At 36.4% G+C, this 17,279-nt stretch overlaps 1 protein-coding gene across 2 annotated transcripts in view; it reads left to right on the plus strand.

Moving 5' to 3' along the window:
* The first annotated feature begins 3,898 nt into the window (after nucleotides 1–3,898).
* The window catches only part of LOC113117028 (ALK tyrosine kinase receptor), a 374,362-nt gene continuing 360,981 nt past the window's right edge, over nucleotides 3,899–17,279 (plus strand). For both annotated transcript variants that reach the window (XM_026285385.1, XM_026285386.1), the window contains exon 1: nucleotides 3,899–5,612. In XM_026285385.1, the coding sequence (XP_026141170.1) occupies nucleotides 4,892–5,612 (721 nt within the window). In that variant the 5' untranslated portion in view covers nucleotides 3,899–4,891. The remainder of the gene's footprint in view (nucleotides 5,613–17,279) is intronic.

Consider the following 17,279-nt stretch of genomic DNA (forward strand, 5'->3'; position numbering starts at 1 on the left):
AAGGCACTTTGCATTCTGAGGCGCTCCAGCCTGCATAGTTCATTCAATTGGAGTGTTACTAATGTAATGTTACTTATGTAAACCTAAGCACCAGCATACTAGTGAACTGCTGCTATACCATTTGAACATTTCACATTTACACAAACAACAGTGACTGTAAGTAATTTAAAGGTGCTGTATGTAGGATTTACACCGGGTGGTTGAACTAGGTATTGCAGTCCAAATTCAAAATATTGGAGGTTTTTTATTTTTTAACCAGCCCTTCCTCCTCAGACTTGACATACATGCAGGTTGCCAGATTGACGACACAAACAGGAACCAGTGCACTTGACTTCATGAAATGAAATACGCTGTGTTTTCCACTAAATGGAAACCCGGGTCTCGAAATACAATTGATTAAACTGACAGTGGGTGGGTTTCACAAACCAAAACAACGACAGACATTCCGGCCCGGAAAGCACATTTTTAAAGGCGAATAACTGACTGTAGCATTGTTGTTCATATAAACAAATGTTAACTTAACATGTTTCTTAAATATCTGCAAACATATAATGGTATTTTTATGCTTCAGTAAAGTCAAAATCTTAAATAAAGCACCTTTAAAGGAATAGTTTAACCTACTTATGCACCATCATATCATCCATATGACCTTCTTTGCATATGATACTCTCTTCTGTGCAACACAGAATTAGATGCTTTAATGGTTGTTCTCTTTGCTCTTTTCATTAAAACAGATGTATATAATAACCAAGGACTGTCGAGCTTCATAAAACTCAAGAAAAAGTATCATAAAAATAGTCCATTTAATTTATGTGCTTTATTTCTTCTTTCGAAAAATCACAATGCGACACAAGGGCACATTACATTCTCAGTGTTACTGCAAACCCTGCTATCGTAGCCTGATTTTACTGTTATTTTACTGTGAACTACAGTATTGGCAAAGAAACATTAAACAGAATCGTGCAAGATAATTTTAACAACAATAGATTCCACTGATGGACAAAAATATATGTTTTCATTTTTGGATGAACCATTCCTTTAAAGTCATAAGGCACGAAACTAGAATTATTACATACATAGAGTCTTAACATATTCAGTGACGTCTTTTTAATATTCTATGCAGACTTGTAGATGTTCATTTATAGCATTTTGGAGATTTTGTGCTCATGGTTTTTCATAATTGACGACTATTTTGATTAAAGATTTTCTCTTTGAGTTCCTCGGACAGCTGCAGAGCATTCAGACGATTTGGCCGTTTCATCGGCGAGGCGGTTTTCAGCCATTTGCACATTTTATTCCACCTCTTTTGCCCATTAATAAGAACTTTGTGAAGAATTCACTGTGCACTGTCCTTTTCATTACTGTATGAAAGAAAACTGCGCTGTCTATTTCAAAGGCTTGTACATTCATTCTGGGTATAGTGTAGAGGCTCCAATTTACTGTGAATGATGTGTCGAATATTAATGAAGCCGATTCATCCCCCTATACACCCCGGTATCTGTTATCACTGGCCCCCACATATGAATAAAACAACCCAACTTTATTTTCTGTGGATGTAGGTCCGGCGAGGCTAGTACAAAAAAAGAAAGTGTTTCCTTGCACAGATGCTTAGTTGAGATTCAACAGCTCCTCTGCTTCAGTAAGATAGATACTAAAACAAGGAAGAGGCCCCAGGCTGGGTCATAAAGCATTCTGTATGCTTATGGAAAGCTCATGTAACTCAACTCGGTAATATGTATTAAATGACTGAAAAACTGTCCACACACACACACACACACACACACACACACACACACACACACACACACACAAACACACATACACAGGTGTTAAATCAAGGAGCATGTGTCAGCTCTTAGGAGAAACATCCCATGCATCAACATATTATGAGTTATGGAAGCCAATGAACCAATGAGATGAACATTGAAATATGGCAGGACATGGTGAAATGTGATATGATTTGGTATTCTGCATTGGGCAATGTAAGATTATTACTGCTGTACTCATTTGCTCTCACCGCAAAAAAAACAAACAAACATGAACAAGCAAGTATGGTAAGATATTTTATCCCTAAACTATTTGTATGCTGTTACGTAAGGGATGGCCTTGCATGCAACTTAAAGACTGCCTTGCATGCAACGTTCTTAAAGATAGTTTTAATAATTAATTATGTAAGCAAGCACAATAAAACAGATATATATATATATATATATATATATATATATATATATATATATATATATATATATATATATATATATATATATATATAGGTTTTTTCTCGACTTATACAGTCTCATACACTCTAAATCTTCTGTGAAAAAAACAACAACATATCTCCATATGACTCACACACTCTTCTTAAGTCATTTAAATAGTCAAGCTCGTTTGGCAAAAAGATTCATTCACAAAACAAACATTGCTGCCTCTTCTTCTTTGAACTGTCCTGAGAGAATTCATTATATTTACTAAAAATGTACATTTTAAGATGACTTGTGGGGTTCTATTCAGATCCAGAATATATGAAAAAGCCATGCTTTAGCGCTCAATGCCTTATTATAATTTTGAAAGATTAGATCCTGAATGTTAAACACATGCCGAACGAATTGAAACCAAGACTGTACAATTACCCCGAATATGACATGGCACATCTTCATCACATTTCTGATGCACTGGCTTACATAACGTCGCAGAAAATCCCAACTCTAGATGTCAAATCTGATTGCAACGATGCATTACTTACAGTAACCTTGTCTTAATTAAACAACCTTACCATTAAACGGACGTCTCTTTCATAACCATAACAATTAGAATACAGCACGCAATTAGTCACTCTATTTCCGGGAATGCTAACACACCCGTATGACAGGCTGGTTCAATCCCTGTGCTATGAGAGCTGTAATGAGCTTGTCACGATGGCAGGGATCAGAACAATAAGTGCGCCATACTCCCATCTAGCGGAGGAAAAGAAAATAGGTATACACTCAGTAATAATTTCATAACTTTCTTTAATAACGTTGACAGATGCTATTACATTATAATTAACCACTGGTTGATGTACATTCGGTAATTATGAATGACATTTAATTTATGGGTTTTAAATCAGCTATTTAATCTCAAATTTAATTGTCTGAATTATATTTTGCACTTTCTCTCTCTTTTGTTTTCTTGTTTTTATTTTTAGACATTTTATCTAAGATTTTAATTTGATATATATATATATATATATATATATATATATATATATATATATATATATATATATATATATATATATTCTAGTTGGTATATGACCCTCTTTTGCTTTAATAAAATCACACATTCAGTGGCATGAACTCCACAGATTTTTGCAAATATTGATGATCCATGCTATCTATCTATCTATCTATCTATCTATCTATCTATCTATCTATCTATCTATCTATCTATCTATCTATCTATCTATCTATCTATCTATCTATCTACCTATCTATCTATCTATCTATATATCTGTCTGTCTGTCTGTCTATCTATATTAAAACTCTCCATTTAAAATGTATTAATATTTCTAAACAATAAATTCGTCATTCATTTCCTATAAATCGCGGATGAAATCCCAGTTTCTTATTTAGTCCCGTAAAATTGATTTATTAAAATGTTTTATCGCTTTGTTCAACCTACATTTTCTGTGGTAGCCTATTTAAACGTTGACGTATTTTAGGATTGTGGTAGAACTGTTAAAATATCTGAAACCGATAGTGTATTTGATCTTATAGTGTAATTAGAACGCTATAATTACATTGATGAATCTCTCTCTCTCTCTCTTTTTTTTTGAAAGGCTACATAAAAAAAAAAAAAAGTGTGTGCGTTTTGACGCATCTAAGCGCTCGATCCAATCGCTCTGTGACGTGGAATGACATAATTACAGAGGCTATGAATGATTCTCTGAGTAGCTAAATTACTGGGAGGCGATGCTCGTCATACACAGATATTCATTAAAAACTAATTACGGCGCAATGCCGCCATACGGAGGTGTCATCTCGGTCATTTCACTGAGTTTCCAGCGCCGTAGCGAGCGTCGATTCCAATCACTGTAGTTTTAAGACTCATATACGCGTCTAACGACCTGCTGCTGGTGACGTCAGAAAGAGATGCAGAAGTGAGTTTCACAACCCGAAGAAGAAGAAGAAGAAGAAAAAAAAAAGGAATCTGATGCGCCGTGTTGGCACGCGCACAGTGGGCTCGCGCACACGCGGCATTTGCAGCCTCAAAAAAGCGGCTCGCTCTGAAAAGGCTCCCTCGTTTTTGACTGGCTGCGCAGGTAAGACCCGCTCGTTTTAGACCGACCACGAACAAAAAAGCTGAAAGTATTCTTAGGTACCGTATATTAAACATACACTTTTGCTTATGATCGGCAGAGACGCGTTGAGCTATGGATTGTGTTTGCTTTAAGCGCGCGCAGTTTTTTTCGTGTAAAAGATGTTGGCTTGTCGAAACGTGCACATGTTAAATGTGTGAGGATCTGTTATTTTGGGGATATTTAAGAGGATACTGCGTCTCTGCTCGAGGTATCGCATGCAGATACAAGGAGCCTTTGAGCAGCCCTGGAGAACTTGTTAGGCATACCAAGAAGCTCCACAAGAGGCGAATCTTTTTTTTCTTTTTCTTTTTTTTCGCGGGTTAATGAGCCAACCAAGGAAATATTTTGTGGATGATTCGTCTTTAATATGCGGGAATTAAACAACAACCTTTAGCTGTGATAAAAGCAGACACATCTTAATGCACAAGGAAAAGAAATGTAGACTCGACAAGCTCTCCATTCGTTTTCTGATTCAGCACCCCATTTGGAGAGAGTGAGGGTGCCGGAGTGAAAGCAGAATCAACAGAAAACAGGATCTTTTCAGCCTAAACCATGATTGCACGGATACTCTACTTTTTTCTTTGGTCTGCTGCATTTCTACCCGAGCTGCAGTGCGCTTCTCAGAGAACCGCGGACGCGCTTGCTACTTTCCCCACGTCCGCGTTCATCAACGGCGCCGACAGAAAGGACTCCAACCAGACCTCCACCTCTCGGATCAAAAGGAAGACGCTCTCGGTGGATTTCGCCGTCCCGTCGCTGTTACGTTACTACTTGGCTCTGTTTATAAAGCGCCCGCTTAACGGAGACTGTCTGTCGTTTAACGGATGTTACACTGTGCGCGCCAACTTGCTCATGCGCTGCGTCCCGTTGCAAAAAACAATCGCCGGTTTGCTTGATGTAAAGTTGGCAGCGATGAACGTCAACGGATCCAGCACTGGACAGCTCCCATATCGACAGAAGCGGCCCGTGCCTAAAGTTTTGAATTTGGGTTTGACCACCGCCAGTAGAAAGTCTAATCAAGTTGTGGTGGAGGTGGGCGAGGAGATGGTTAAAACGGGATGCGGAGGGCTGCACGTGTACGAGGACGCGCCGGTTGTGTTCCTGGAAATGGACCTAACGCGGATTTTGGAGTGGTGGCTGGGGGCGGAGGGAGGCCGGCTCAGGGTCCGTATCATGCCCGAGCGGAAAGCGCAGGTCCCGGGGAAAGAGGACAAGTACTCTGCTGCCATCAGAGCTTCGGACGCTCGCCTCTTCTTACACATAGCCTCGACTGGTAAGATTTCAACTTTCTAGTTTCTAGTTTGGTTTAACGCAGAGCCGTTGCTCTAGATTAAAGGTTGCGATTTATAAATGTTACATGCAATGATCAGTGCTATGTAACTTCATCTGCATGCATTTACTTATTTGCCAAGCTGCGTAATAAGCCTTATAATACACCCAGACGGCCATTTATGATAAATAAACCCCTTCAAGGTGAAGTGAAACTGATGGTAATCATCCTGCTGGGATGTTATTTTTTGCATGATCCCTTACTATATATACAACATGGAACCTATGGTTAGAAAAGTTTGTGTAGAGCAAAAAGTTTTCCACTGTGTTTTGGTTATGAGAGTGGCCACCTCCCCCTTTGTACTGTTGCAACGTTATCAGTCTTGGTAATTCATTGGCCGCTCAAAAGGGTGGCACTGCAACACCAGTAAAGGCTGAACAGTACCACAGCATGCATAACAAGGGACACTTTTAGCAAAATCGCATAAGCTGACAGATGCAAAAACCCATCTGATGGCTTTCCCCACTCCTCCAGTAAAATTCAAAACTGTTGAGGTGGAAAAAAATTTTCTCATCCTGATTTAATGTTGAGATCCTCATTGTTAACCTCATTGCAGAAAGCTTTCATTAATTACTTTGCATTAGCAACTTTTTCTTATTGTCAGTTTGCAATGATGTTTGAACTATGATTTTCAACAAATCAGTTTACCCTCTCACCCCAAATTGATCTGGGATAGGAGTCTGTCCCAGACATGTTCTCAAAGACTGCTCAAAATATAAAGGTTAATACACTTCAAGAGATACGTTTTTGCAAACACTGAATAAGCACTGTGTTTTATGTAGTATACTGTAGGTTCTAAAATACAGGCTTTTGTTACAAATCATGGGTTATTTTGTCTGACAGCTGCTGATCACCTCAGTTTTTGTTTCGGTGGTTGTGTTACTCTTAGGATGCTCTCAGGAGTCTTACAGCTTTTGCAGCTTTGATGATATCTGCTTGCACTGTACTGTACAGTATACTGTAAATAGTACATTCTATCATCACTTCTGTGTGGTTAGCTCAGCATAATTACCTAAAAAGTGTGTATGTCACGTTCCGTACACCTGTGAAACATGGGCTTTGATCGTGAGACATTCTTTTTTGCATTTCTTGTTCATCTTCTTTGAAAGCTTTCTCAGTTCTTTAAGAGACGTTTTGTGATACTCTTGAAAAAAAGAGTATTTTTTGTGTGTTTTTTATGTAGTTGCTTCTAGCTGGTTTGAAGTTTCTGTTGTAGCCCACATATTGTGATTTGAAAGGGTTCTGAAACCCTCCATCAGTTAAAGATTCTATTCAAAAATGTGATAAATATTCTATAGCCGCCACCCACCATAAACCCTCTCTGTCAAAGATGTCCTTTTTAAGGAGCAGATCAATGAAACTGTGGTATTTTTTCTAGTGTTCTATTGTTTTACGCATGAGCGCATTGACCTTTTGTGAATTTTAAGTGGTGCATGGATAAATTATAGACAGCCCCATTTTTTTTTATACCAATCATACTTTGATTACAGCAAAGAGAGCTTCAGAGACTTGAGTGCCTCTTGAGCTATTTATGAAATTACAAGAACTGTAATCTTGCTAATAAACCTGCATTTTCTGTGATGTCACAATATTTTTTCAGGTTTATAAACTAGAATTGAATAAACCATCAAAAAGATACTATTTAACACCCACATGAATTCAAAACCACATTGTGCCATAATATAATGTGATATTTTTAGTATTCATCATATTTATGCATACATGAATGTCTTTCTAAACCTTTTGTTTTTCTTTTATGTGTGCATATTTATGAGTCCTTTGCGATTTTTATGTATTTATGCATTTCATGCATTTTTATTTAATTATATGTATCAATAATTATTGTAACAAATAATGTTTTATCATGAATTGAGCATAGTTAACACATTCCCGTTTGTTTGGTGTGATTTTTACACACATTGGCAGTGTTTCGCTTATGTTTCGCAATTGTTGAACTCGGATGATAATTAAATTCATCAATACAAAGAGTGCAAATTACTTTCATTAGTTCCATCTAGATTTCATTTAAAAATAAATTTGCCATTAAAAAGGTCATTTACTTGTAAATGAGAGTCTGAGTACTGAACTTTGTCACCTGCGGCGATGCCCTCTTAGAAATTCCAGCAATTTCAGTTCCAAACTCATGTGACAGGATTCGTAAAAAAAAAAAAAAAATATGTGCGTCTCTAAAGTTAAAAGGCTTTACATTGTAGAGGATGTCAATGCTTTGATATTGTGCATTGCGGTGTCTTTCAGTCTCCGAACATACTGAAATGTGTGTGTACGACATCTGAATATGAATGAGATCATGCATCACGTTTCCCGTTTGAGAGTAAAAGGTCTTGAACAGAAGGAAGGATGATCCGCAAAACATCAAATACTCTGTTAGAAGAGTATCAAAGGCTTGTTGTCTTTTGCAGAGTGGGTAGTCTAATCCTTCAAGACTCCCTGAGGCCGCTGGGACTTTCTCATCTGAGGGTCAGAAAAGTCATTAAGATTTCTCTCTCTCCCCAGGCCTGGTGCTCCATGACATTGGCTGTCCTCTGCTGCTCTCAGCACTCTTCATTACAATCAAAAGTTCCTCTTCACAAGTGCACAGTTTCATGTTCTTCGGCTTTCTTCTGTGGTATTTGATAAGCATACAACAAATAGTAATATTTAAACTCGGGTTCATAAAAAAAAAAAAAAAAAAAAAAAGTGCTTGTGCTGAAATTTGTGCAAAATTACATTATGTTGCTTCTTGGACAAGTTAATAGCACTCAAAAGTGTGTTTGATATTATCCAAAACAGATGAACATGAATGTGACAATATTTTATTTCATTGGCTGTTGTATGTATCATGGCAGTTTATGCTAAAAAACTGCATTTGAAAATGATAACATTCCACCTACAATAAACTCCCTTAACCAGGTGAGCTACTGAGCAAGTTTACAATATCAGAATAGCCATACATGTAAAGCTGGTTATGTTATGCAAACTTCATAGTATTGCACCACTATATGTTTAGAGGTGATGAAGAGTAGTTGTTTTACTGTAACTAGAATTAAATTATAGTTTAATAATACCCCCCCCCCCCCCCGCACTTTCCAATGAGCCTACATTTTTTAAAATAAAGGTGTTTAATGGTGCCATAGAAGAACGTTTTTGTCTAAATGGTTTCATAAAGCACCTTAAACATCCAAAGAACCTTTCTGTTTCAGAAAAGGTTCTTCATGGCAAAGGTTCTTCAGATTACAAAAAGGTAAGAAAGAGATGGTTCTTTAAAGAATATTTGACTGAATGGTTCTTTGTGGAACCAAATGGTTCTTCTATGGCATTGCTCTGAAGAACCTTTTGTAGCACCTTTATCTGTAAGAGTAATATGTATAATAGTGGTAATAAACGTAGTAGACTTAATAGAGAATTTTCTTTTGGTGAGTTATATTTGTATATATATATATATATATATATATATATATATATATATATATATATATATATATATATATGTATGCATTAAGAAAGAAATGAGGTAGAGTAAATGCTAACTTCACTTATTCTTTACTCTCAGTGAAATATTCTTACTGTGTGTTTTGGATCTTTTTTGACCCCCTGTTGGTAAACCTCTTTTAAACAGTGTACTTTCCTCCTTTGAGTTAAGAAGATCAATAATTCACCTGCTTGGAACAGTTTATCTCCGAAACTGGAAAGCACACAGTCAGGAAAGTATTCTCTAATCTGTCTCAACAGTGTTTATGTCTGAAAATATTTTGGAGGGTAGAACAGTTTCTCTATTTCCAGTTTAATGTGTAGAGACAATTATAAGTAAGCCATTCTCATAGACTGATTTCTCTAGAGGGTTTTTATTTCATGTTATTTATTTATTTTTTGTAGTTGTTGTTGGCACTTTTAACATTTGACTGTGTAGCCAGACACAGTAATATAGTCCATGATCCATTGCTGTGCATTTGGTGTGGCACAACTTGTCAGACTGAACAATGCACAACTTTTTTTGGAGACTTTTATTTTTATTATTTTTTTAGCTCTGAAAAAAACAACAACATTATGACTTTTTGTCATGCTTATGAGAAGACATTGGGGATGGTTTTTAGAAATGTCACGGGACTAGAGTGGATAGCAGCTCAACACCACATTTTGGCTTTAGCCTTATTTTGGCCAGTATTTCAGAGGCTGCCTTGACTTCTGTGCATTGTGCATCATGAATGGCTTACGACATGCGTTCCAGGATTTGTTTGAGGAGCATAAGCCTATTATCTCTGCATATGAAAGGCTTACAAAGGAAATGGTGCCTCGATGAAAACAATCAGGAGAATGCAATTTTTGTCAGTGTGTTTTTATTTCCCTCAATGTCAACATCAATTGAGCTAACAGTGCTAATTATGCAGATTACAGCGAAAGAGCAATTTAGGGAGTCTGTAGCTGTAAGGTTATTTATTTCAGTCTTTGTTTTTGAGATTGTCAGAGTGTTTTTTGAGGACTTCTTTGTTACACTTTAGCCAACATTTTGTCACTCAGACCTGCTCCAAAATTAGATTTATATTCATCAAAATGACATACTTGAAAGTCACAGATTTCAATGTCTCAGGCATTTTTGGTGCGTCTTCATGCACACAGATGTAATGCAGATCTTGCTTTGAAGCATGGTTAGTGTTCTCACAGGAGCCTTACTCACGTAACATGTTGTTTTCGGATTTGGTTGAAGTTCTTTTTACAAGCTTGCTTGAAACCTGATGTTGCATGCAGGAAGCCTTTGGTTTATGGTTTAAAGTAAGTCGCTGAAATCCAGTGCAATCAAAGGTTTACGTTTGGAGGTGTACGTGTGTCAAGAGTGCCGTCTTACCAGGTTGAACACCTTGATGTAAGATCTCGAGGCGTGTGGAGCATCCAGGCATCCTCTAATGAGAGGATAGTGCATAGAAGTAAGTGAGAATCAATTGGCTGTTGACTTTTCAAGCCTGTATCAATCACACCCTCATGGGAAAATCAATGAAGAGTCAAATGACACATGTGTTCATTATTAATGCATTTTTATAATCAATGAACTGGTGGCACATCTGTTTACAAAAAAGGACATTGTTCACATTTACTCTCTCCTCCAGTCAATGTATCAATGTGTTTCAATATGTCAAATCCATACGGTTTACTCTTTATCCATTTTGGGTATGACACGAGATTTAAGAGTACATATTACAGTTTTTCTCCACTGGTTTGGCTCATTTCTTGAAACAGAAATTGCATTCTCAAAACAACATGGACAAACCTCCAAACCACTTGCCAATTGTTCACAAAACAGAATTGACTTTCTCATTCATTTCATCAAATTGCAAAGTACTAAGTACACGTCTCAATGTCTCAGTACATCTTTGCAGATGATTAAGTACAGGTAGCCTACATTTAGCACAATTTCCAAGTGAACAGATCTTGTTGTTTTAATCAGATTTTTGATTCTCAGTCTAATGGACGCAGTTTCTTCCCTTGTTGCATCGCAAGGGAGAATATATGTTGTGATGTGGACGAGAATCTGTGGCCAGACAGACAGCAGCGTGTGGATGGCCAGGAGGGTGAGTACGGTGGCCAGTGAATAACTGTTAGCTGTGAAACTCCAGCTTTATTTACAGCACTGTAGGCTGCATATCATTTTCATAGCTTTTTGTTTGTGTGTTTATATTACAGTATATTATGCTGTGTACGTTTTCTTTTTACTCTGATGTATGGAATGTGTGTGAATGATAATGGTTACAATTTCCATGGCAGTATGAGTGTATTCACAATTGTATTCTGTTAGCTAGACAAAAAAAAACAGTAAAATAACCATTGTCGTTGAAGGACTGGGCTAAGACTGAAAGGTGGACATGAGGGATATTCACATTTTGACTTGCAGTGCTCACATTATGCAAAGGGACTAAGCATTCTGGGGTCACTGACTGTTTAAATGAAAAGGAAATTTAGTTTTGACACATGAGTGAACTGTTTTGGGAAAGGTATGAGCTTTTGCAGGTGAACCATGGTGTTGTGCCGAACCATCCACGTTATTTTGGCAAAAGCACCAAGAGTGTTGAGAACGTCCGGTCTGTTTCAAGAAACGAGCCAAAGCAATTGAGAAGGATCTTTGCCATTTCTGTGGCACTGACTCTTTATATGGGAAAGTTTTAGGGAATTTAGTTTTGAAGCATTAGTGAACAGTTTTGGAAGAGATATGAACTTTTGCAAGTTAGTTGTGCTGAACTGTAAGACTGTTTTGCCAAATGATATTAGAGTTTTGAGAATGTAATCTCTGAAATGAGCAAAACCAATGGAGAAAAACTTTAATGCAACTCTCAAAATATATGTAAGTCCAAATTCACGATTACTGTATTTTATGTAAAATTCCTTTTGATGACACAGTTTTTAACATGAACATAGTAAGAACATATTTGCATATTTATCAGTCATACATAAATGAAACGGGTATGATTTCTTTAACAAAAATCCACTGATTGTTAGGATAGGACAATATTTGGCAGATATACAACTATTTGAAAATCTGGAACCTGAGGGTGCAAAAAAAAAATATTGTTGAATATTGTTTTCATACCTTTTAACTTTTTAACTCATACATTTTAACTAATTCATTTATTTGTTTGCAGAGTTAACACGTTTATGCTGATTATAAGCAATTAAATAAATGCATTTTGAAAATGTGATCAAATAGATACATATAGTTAATAGTAAACAACACCATGATTTTTGAGGGAATAAATCTGATCCGTTTCTATGTATGACTGATCAATAAACATGACATAGTTACAAGTTTATTATTTTCTGTTTAAATGGTGTAATCTAAACTGACAGACATTTGATATGCAATTCAAATACTTAAATTTAAATTTAGGGCGTTTTTGAGGGTGAAGATTGATAGAGACAGGCTTTCTCAAAGCTTGAAACTACTTTGAATAAAAGAAATGCGACTTTTGACTTAAAATGAAACATGAGATGGTGTTAGGGAACAGATTTGATGTCAAGTGGATTGTTAAAGACTCTGTAAATATATTCAGATATCTGCCGAGAAATTCCTGAGCTTATCTTAAAATCACTGTCAAGTGCTGACACTGGCATGAAATCGATTTTGAAATTGAAGGTTCAAAGTATGTGGGACAGTGTTGCAGCATCAAGGACACTGTGGTTGTACTACAAACCTTTTCTTATTTAATTTTCATTCAAAAATAAGTTGGTACAAAACAAAAGTGTCTAGAGCTAAATTATGGATGAGGATCTCAGGCACTTCCCAAGGCTAACAAAGAAAGTTATAAACCAGCGCCTGCAGCGTTATAGTGCAAGGTGTATTAATGGAACCCTAGTTGCCATTTGGCACAAACAGTGCAAGATGATCGCTAATGCCCACGGCTACCATTTTCGCTCATTTGATTTCACACACCAGCCTTGTGAACACTCAACAGAAGTGTGAATAGGTTCTCTCAACTTGAAGAAATGCTCACAACAGCCACAACAGACAGTTTGTGACATTTTGCATGCCTGCGATTACTCAGTAAACTGTATTATTTATTTCTTCTGATGGTTACTTTCTATTTACTGACCAAATTCCCATTGTGTTCCCAAGAGGAACATTGAGTCTGTGTAAAAATGCAGTTATAGTTGCTTTCAATTAAAACAGATCCATCTTTGAAGGACTTTAATGTTTGGCTTAGCTAGCCATGCAGATGGATAAAAAAAAAAAAAAAAATCAATGCATCTTAATGAGCTGCCCTTCTAACCTGCCACCATCTATCTCCAGTGCTAATGTGCACTGGTTCACTCTCAAGGGCCATCTGCAAATGGCCTCCGCTGATGGTAAAAAGTTTATAGCTTCAGCATGGATGGGCAATGGATCTTCTGGGGTTTCAACTTCATGATACTGGACTGAGTATGAAGGCCATACACACAAAAAAGTTGGCATTTTAGCATTTCCAGGTTCTCTTGCCACAAAGTCAATGGATTTTTTTGGTAAATGCCTGAAATATGGTCAGTGGTTAACACAAGCTCAAGATATTTTCATGTTTTATGCTACAACATAGAATACATCAGCATCAGCATCACCCCATTGTGATTATTAAAAAGCTTGTTTCATTTTATTTCTTAAAGGTGCCATCTGTCATGTCTGGCAAAAAAAAAAAAAAAATCAAGTCATACTCCACATTCCATACCAGATGGGGGCAGTATGCCTCAATAAAGTGAATTGGTCTACTCTAGAGTAACAAACGAGAAATGGCATGGTCTCTATGCTCCGCCCCTACCTTCACAACAAACCATAGCCGAAGCCTAAGAAGGACGTTTTGCCTCCAGAGGAACGTTGGGTGATGTCAAGTGATTTTGAAACATGACATCTTCAAGCTACTCCCTTTTACCTTTACCAGTCAATATGTTCCTATTCATTTTGTTCATATTACATTTTGAGTTGTATATACACATTATTTGAATTAAATTAATTTGACAGACAGCATTCTGTCAACATCATTGGTCAACATCAGACAGCTGATGTTGACCAAGCTAGCGCCAACCAACGTAACCAGAGCTGCCAACTCTCAAGCATTCACCGTGAGACACACTCAATTGACTCTTTTCACACGCTTTCACGCCACACATCAATTTTCTCATGCACAGATAAACCACGAAGCAAAGAGGACACAGAGACCAACAGACTAGACAGAACAGGTTATTTATGATATAAAAAAATGTGTAACTTATAGCTAGATAATTATCCTAATTATACACTTGAAAGCAGTGCCGATGTTTAATCTGGTTCGGCTCCTTTTCTTATCGGATTTGATTTGTAATTCCGAGCGCGGTTGTTTCCCTTTAGCGGGTGGTGTTCTCTTGCCAAGGGCTTCAGTCATCCTTCCGCTCTCTCTCTTCCCTGAACTGAAATGAATTAGTGGGCTGTACTTTCCACATGATTGACATCACGTTCAGGTCCCCCCACAAGCCGTGTGACTTATTCCTGTATTGCAGGTTGGTTGGTGGTTATGTTGCCCGCATACCGCCTCCCATGGCCGAAACTGGTATTACGACACCTGTCGGGCCGGGGCTAGTAATGCTAATGCTAATGAAGGTTGATATCTCTGCAGCACTAAAACTTGACATTTTTTAATGACATCATCGCCCTTATTTCTTCTCATTCTTTTGATGCGTGTAGGTCATTTTTTGGATATTTTTACCTAAATTTTTGCATATGGCACCTTTAAAGTCAACAGGTGGCTAAATGTGACATTAAACATCATCATGGTGAACATGAACTCATCTACTCACTAATTTGCTTTTTCACAATCTTAATGTTTACAGTCAAATGCTTGCAACTATTCTAACTCAAACCTTTTTTTTTATCGACTGAAAGAGTTTTTCGAAGCTTAGTCATGTGACTGTGATGTCGTTTGTTAATTGCCTGTTATTAGTTTTATACTTATGGTGATTGTATTTTGGTGTAGGCTTCAAAATTAAAAAAAAAAAAAATAAATATTTAATTTGTGAAGATTTTCATTGGCACATTTTAGTTTAGGTCCATTTATCACTATTAGGAATTTTTTTATGTTTTATTTTTATTTATTTTTTTGCCTAATTTGATACTTATAAATAGTTGATACGTTAAGGGATCTAAAACACGGTCATGCAGAATAAGACGTTCTCCGGGAATCAGAGAATGAAAGCTTTGGCATTGTTCTCGTGCTCAATGGCTAATGCATACTCACATTCCCTAATCCTCGAGTTATAAATGTTGCATATATTCCCCCAAACCCATGAGTTTTTGATTAATTGCTTTGTGCATGACTTGCATTTGCATCTTTGTTCAGCTTAAATCCAAATAAGAAAAGGCGTGCTGAGTTGAATCGTCTTGTGCTCGCTCTGTGATTTTTTTTTTTTCTCTTTCTATTAAGCAACTACCTGAGAGAGCATGTGTACATGTGTGCAGAATAACATACCATTTGATGCAGCAAAGGGGATTTTAGAGCCTCTAGTGCAATGTTGCTGCATTGTAAGTAGGTATCAGCACACTTCTCATTGGAATGCAGAGTGCAATCAAGTATCATTCAACATAAAATGACCTCACTGACTAATATAGTGCTCTTACATAAGGACAAGGTGATTATATGCATATATGTGTTATATTTTCTATATGTATCCCATTAGGCATACCCAGTTTTTAGACAAGTTTTGTTAATTATTCATGCTCTTTTAAAGGCTTCAGTTTCATAAACTAGAATTATAATTAGTAAACTCTAGTGGAGGGTGGATGACATTCTCATAGTAACAGTAACCACTGGTGAGAGTTTTTAACAATGCCAAATTTAAGAATATCTTCCTCATTAATGGAAAACTTGACGTGGCAAGAGAATGGAAAGAATTTAAAATTGTGTTTCTACAGCTGAAACTTTTTGATATATATAGACATACAAAGATTATTTATCATTAATCATCATTCAACAAATAAATTACAATTTAGGAATAAGATAACTATTAGTGCAGGAACATCTTCACATTTTAAAAACATAAAAACAAATATTTTAAAACAGATTTCTAATTTCTAATTGGATTAACCAGAATCCATAGCAGTGTGATGTTCACACACTTATGATTTTATGATTCACGTGAGTTGATTGATAAAGTATTACTTTCTATTTTAATGCAAAACATTGTGATGTTGCTTGGCAACAACTAAACTGCTTCACATTGTGTTTAACAAAACATCTTAATAACAAGTTCTTTCTTGTCTTGACTTGTGTGAGACATGTTCCATTATGTATTTAAATGACTATTCATCGCTCTAACATGCAAATAATGTGAAATGATGCTACCTGCTGATAGCTGCGGAAATACATCTTCCTCTGTAAAGCAAAATCTCTTCTAGCTGACACATTTTAATATGTGTTATCATTTATTATTGCTATTGTTATTAATATGGACATATAATGGAATGTTTACGGTAATGATACTCAACCTTAGTTCCATTTTGGAAGACAATTTTTTAAATGCCTTCTGGTATCATAATGCTATTTTATTGCATTTATTTATTAATTTATTTTAATGTGATGTTTTTTTAATATGATTATTCCACCAGCAAGCAGGCATTCCCATACTATTAAATGAAGAAAAGTTCCAACTATTTCTTGAAAGTTCTGCAATCTTCTCTGTATGTCCACTTCAATTTCAGAGGAATTTAGCCTTGAGGCTAATTCTGATCGGTTGGTCATAGTGATGTAACTTGCAATCATACTGAAAGTCGTTATTACAACTGACAATCCTCACATGAAAACTTGTTAAAGCAAAATTTTGTGAACAAATTGAGACTTTGAGCCATTAAAGAGCTGTGTGAGGTTTACAAGCCATGGATGAAGTGTCAGGGAGCTTAGAATGCCTGAGGCAAGTGTTGCACTGAGACCTACTTTAGAATAAATAGCATTAAAAGAGATGATTCTGAAATTCCATCTTAGAAATTAGTATGTACATTTCGTAAAATTATTAAAAGTTCACAAATTCTAAATTTAGAGTCTGATTTCATCATGTAAGTTTTGAGAACATGACCAAATATTTCTGTAGAATAAACACAACATACATTTATTGAATATGTCCCACCCAAACATA

The sequence above is a fragment of the Carassius auratus genome, chromosome 17 (assembly GCF_003368295.1).
Source record: "Carassius auratus strain Wakin chromosome 17, ASM336829v1, whole genome shotgun sequence".
In the NCBI taxonomy this organism is placed as follows: domain Eukaryota; kingdom Metazoa; phylum Chordata; class Actinopteri; order Cypriniformes; family Cyprinidae; genus Carassius; species Carassius auratus.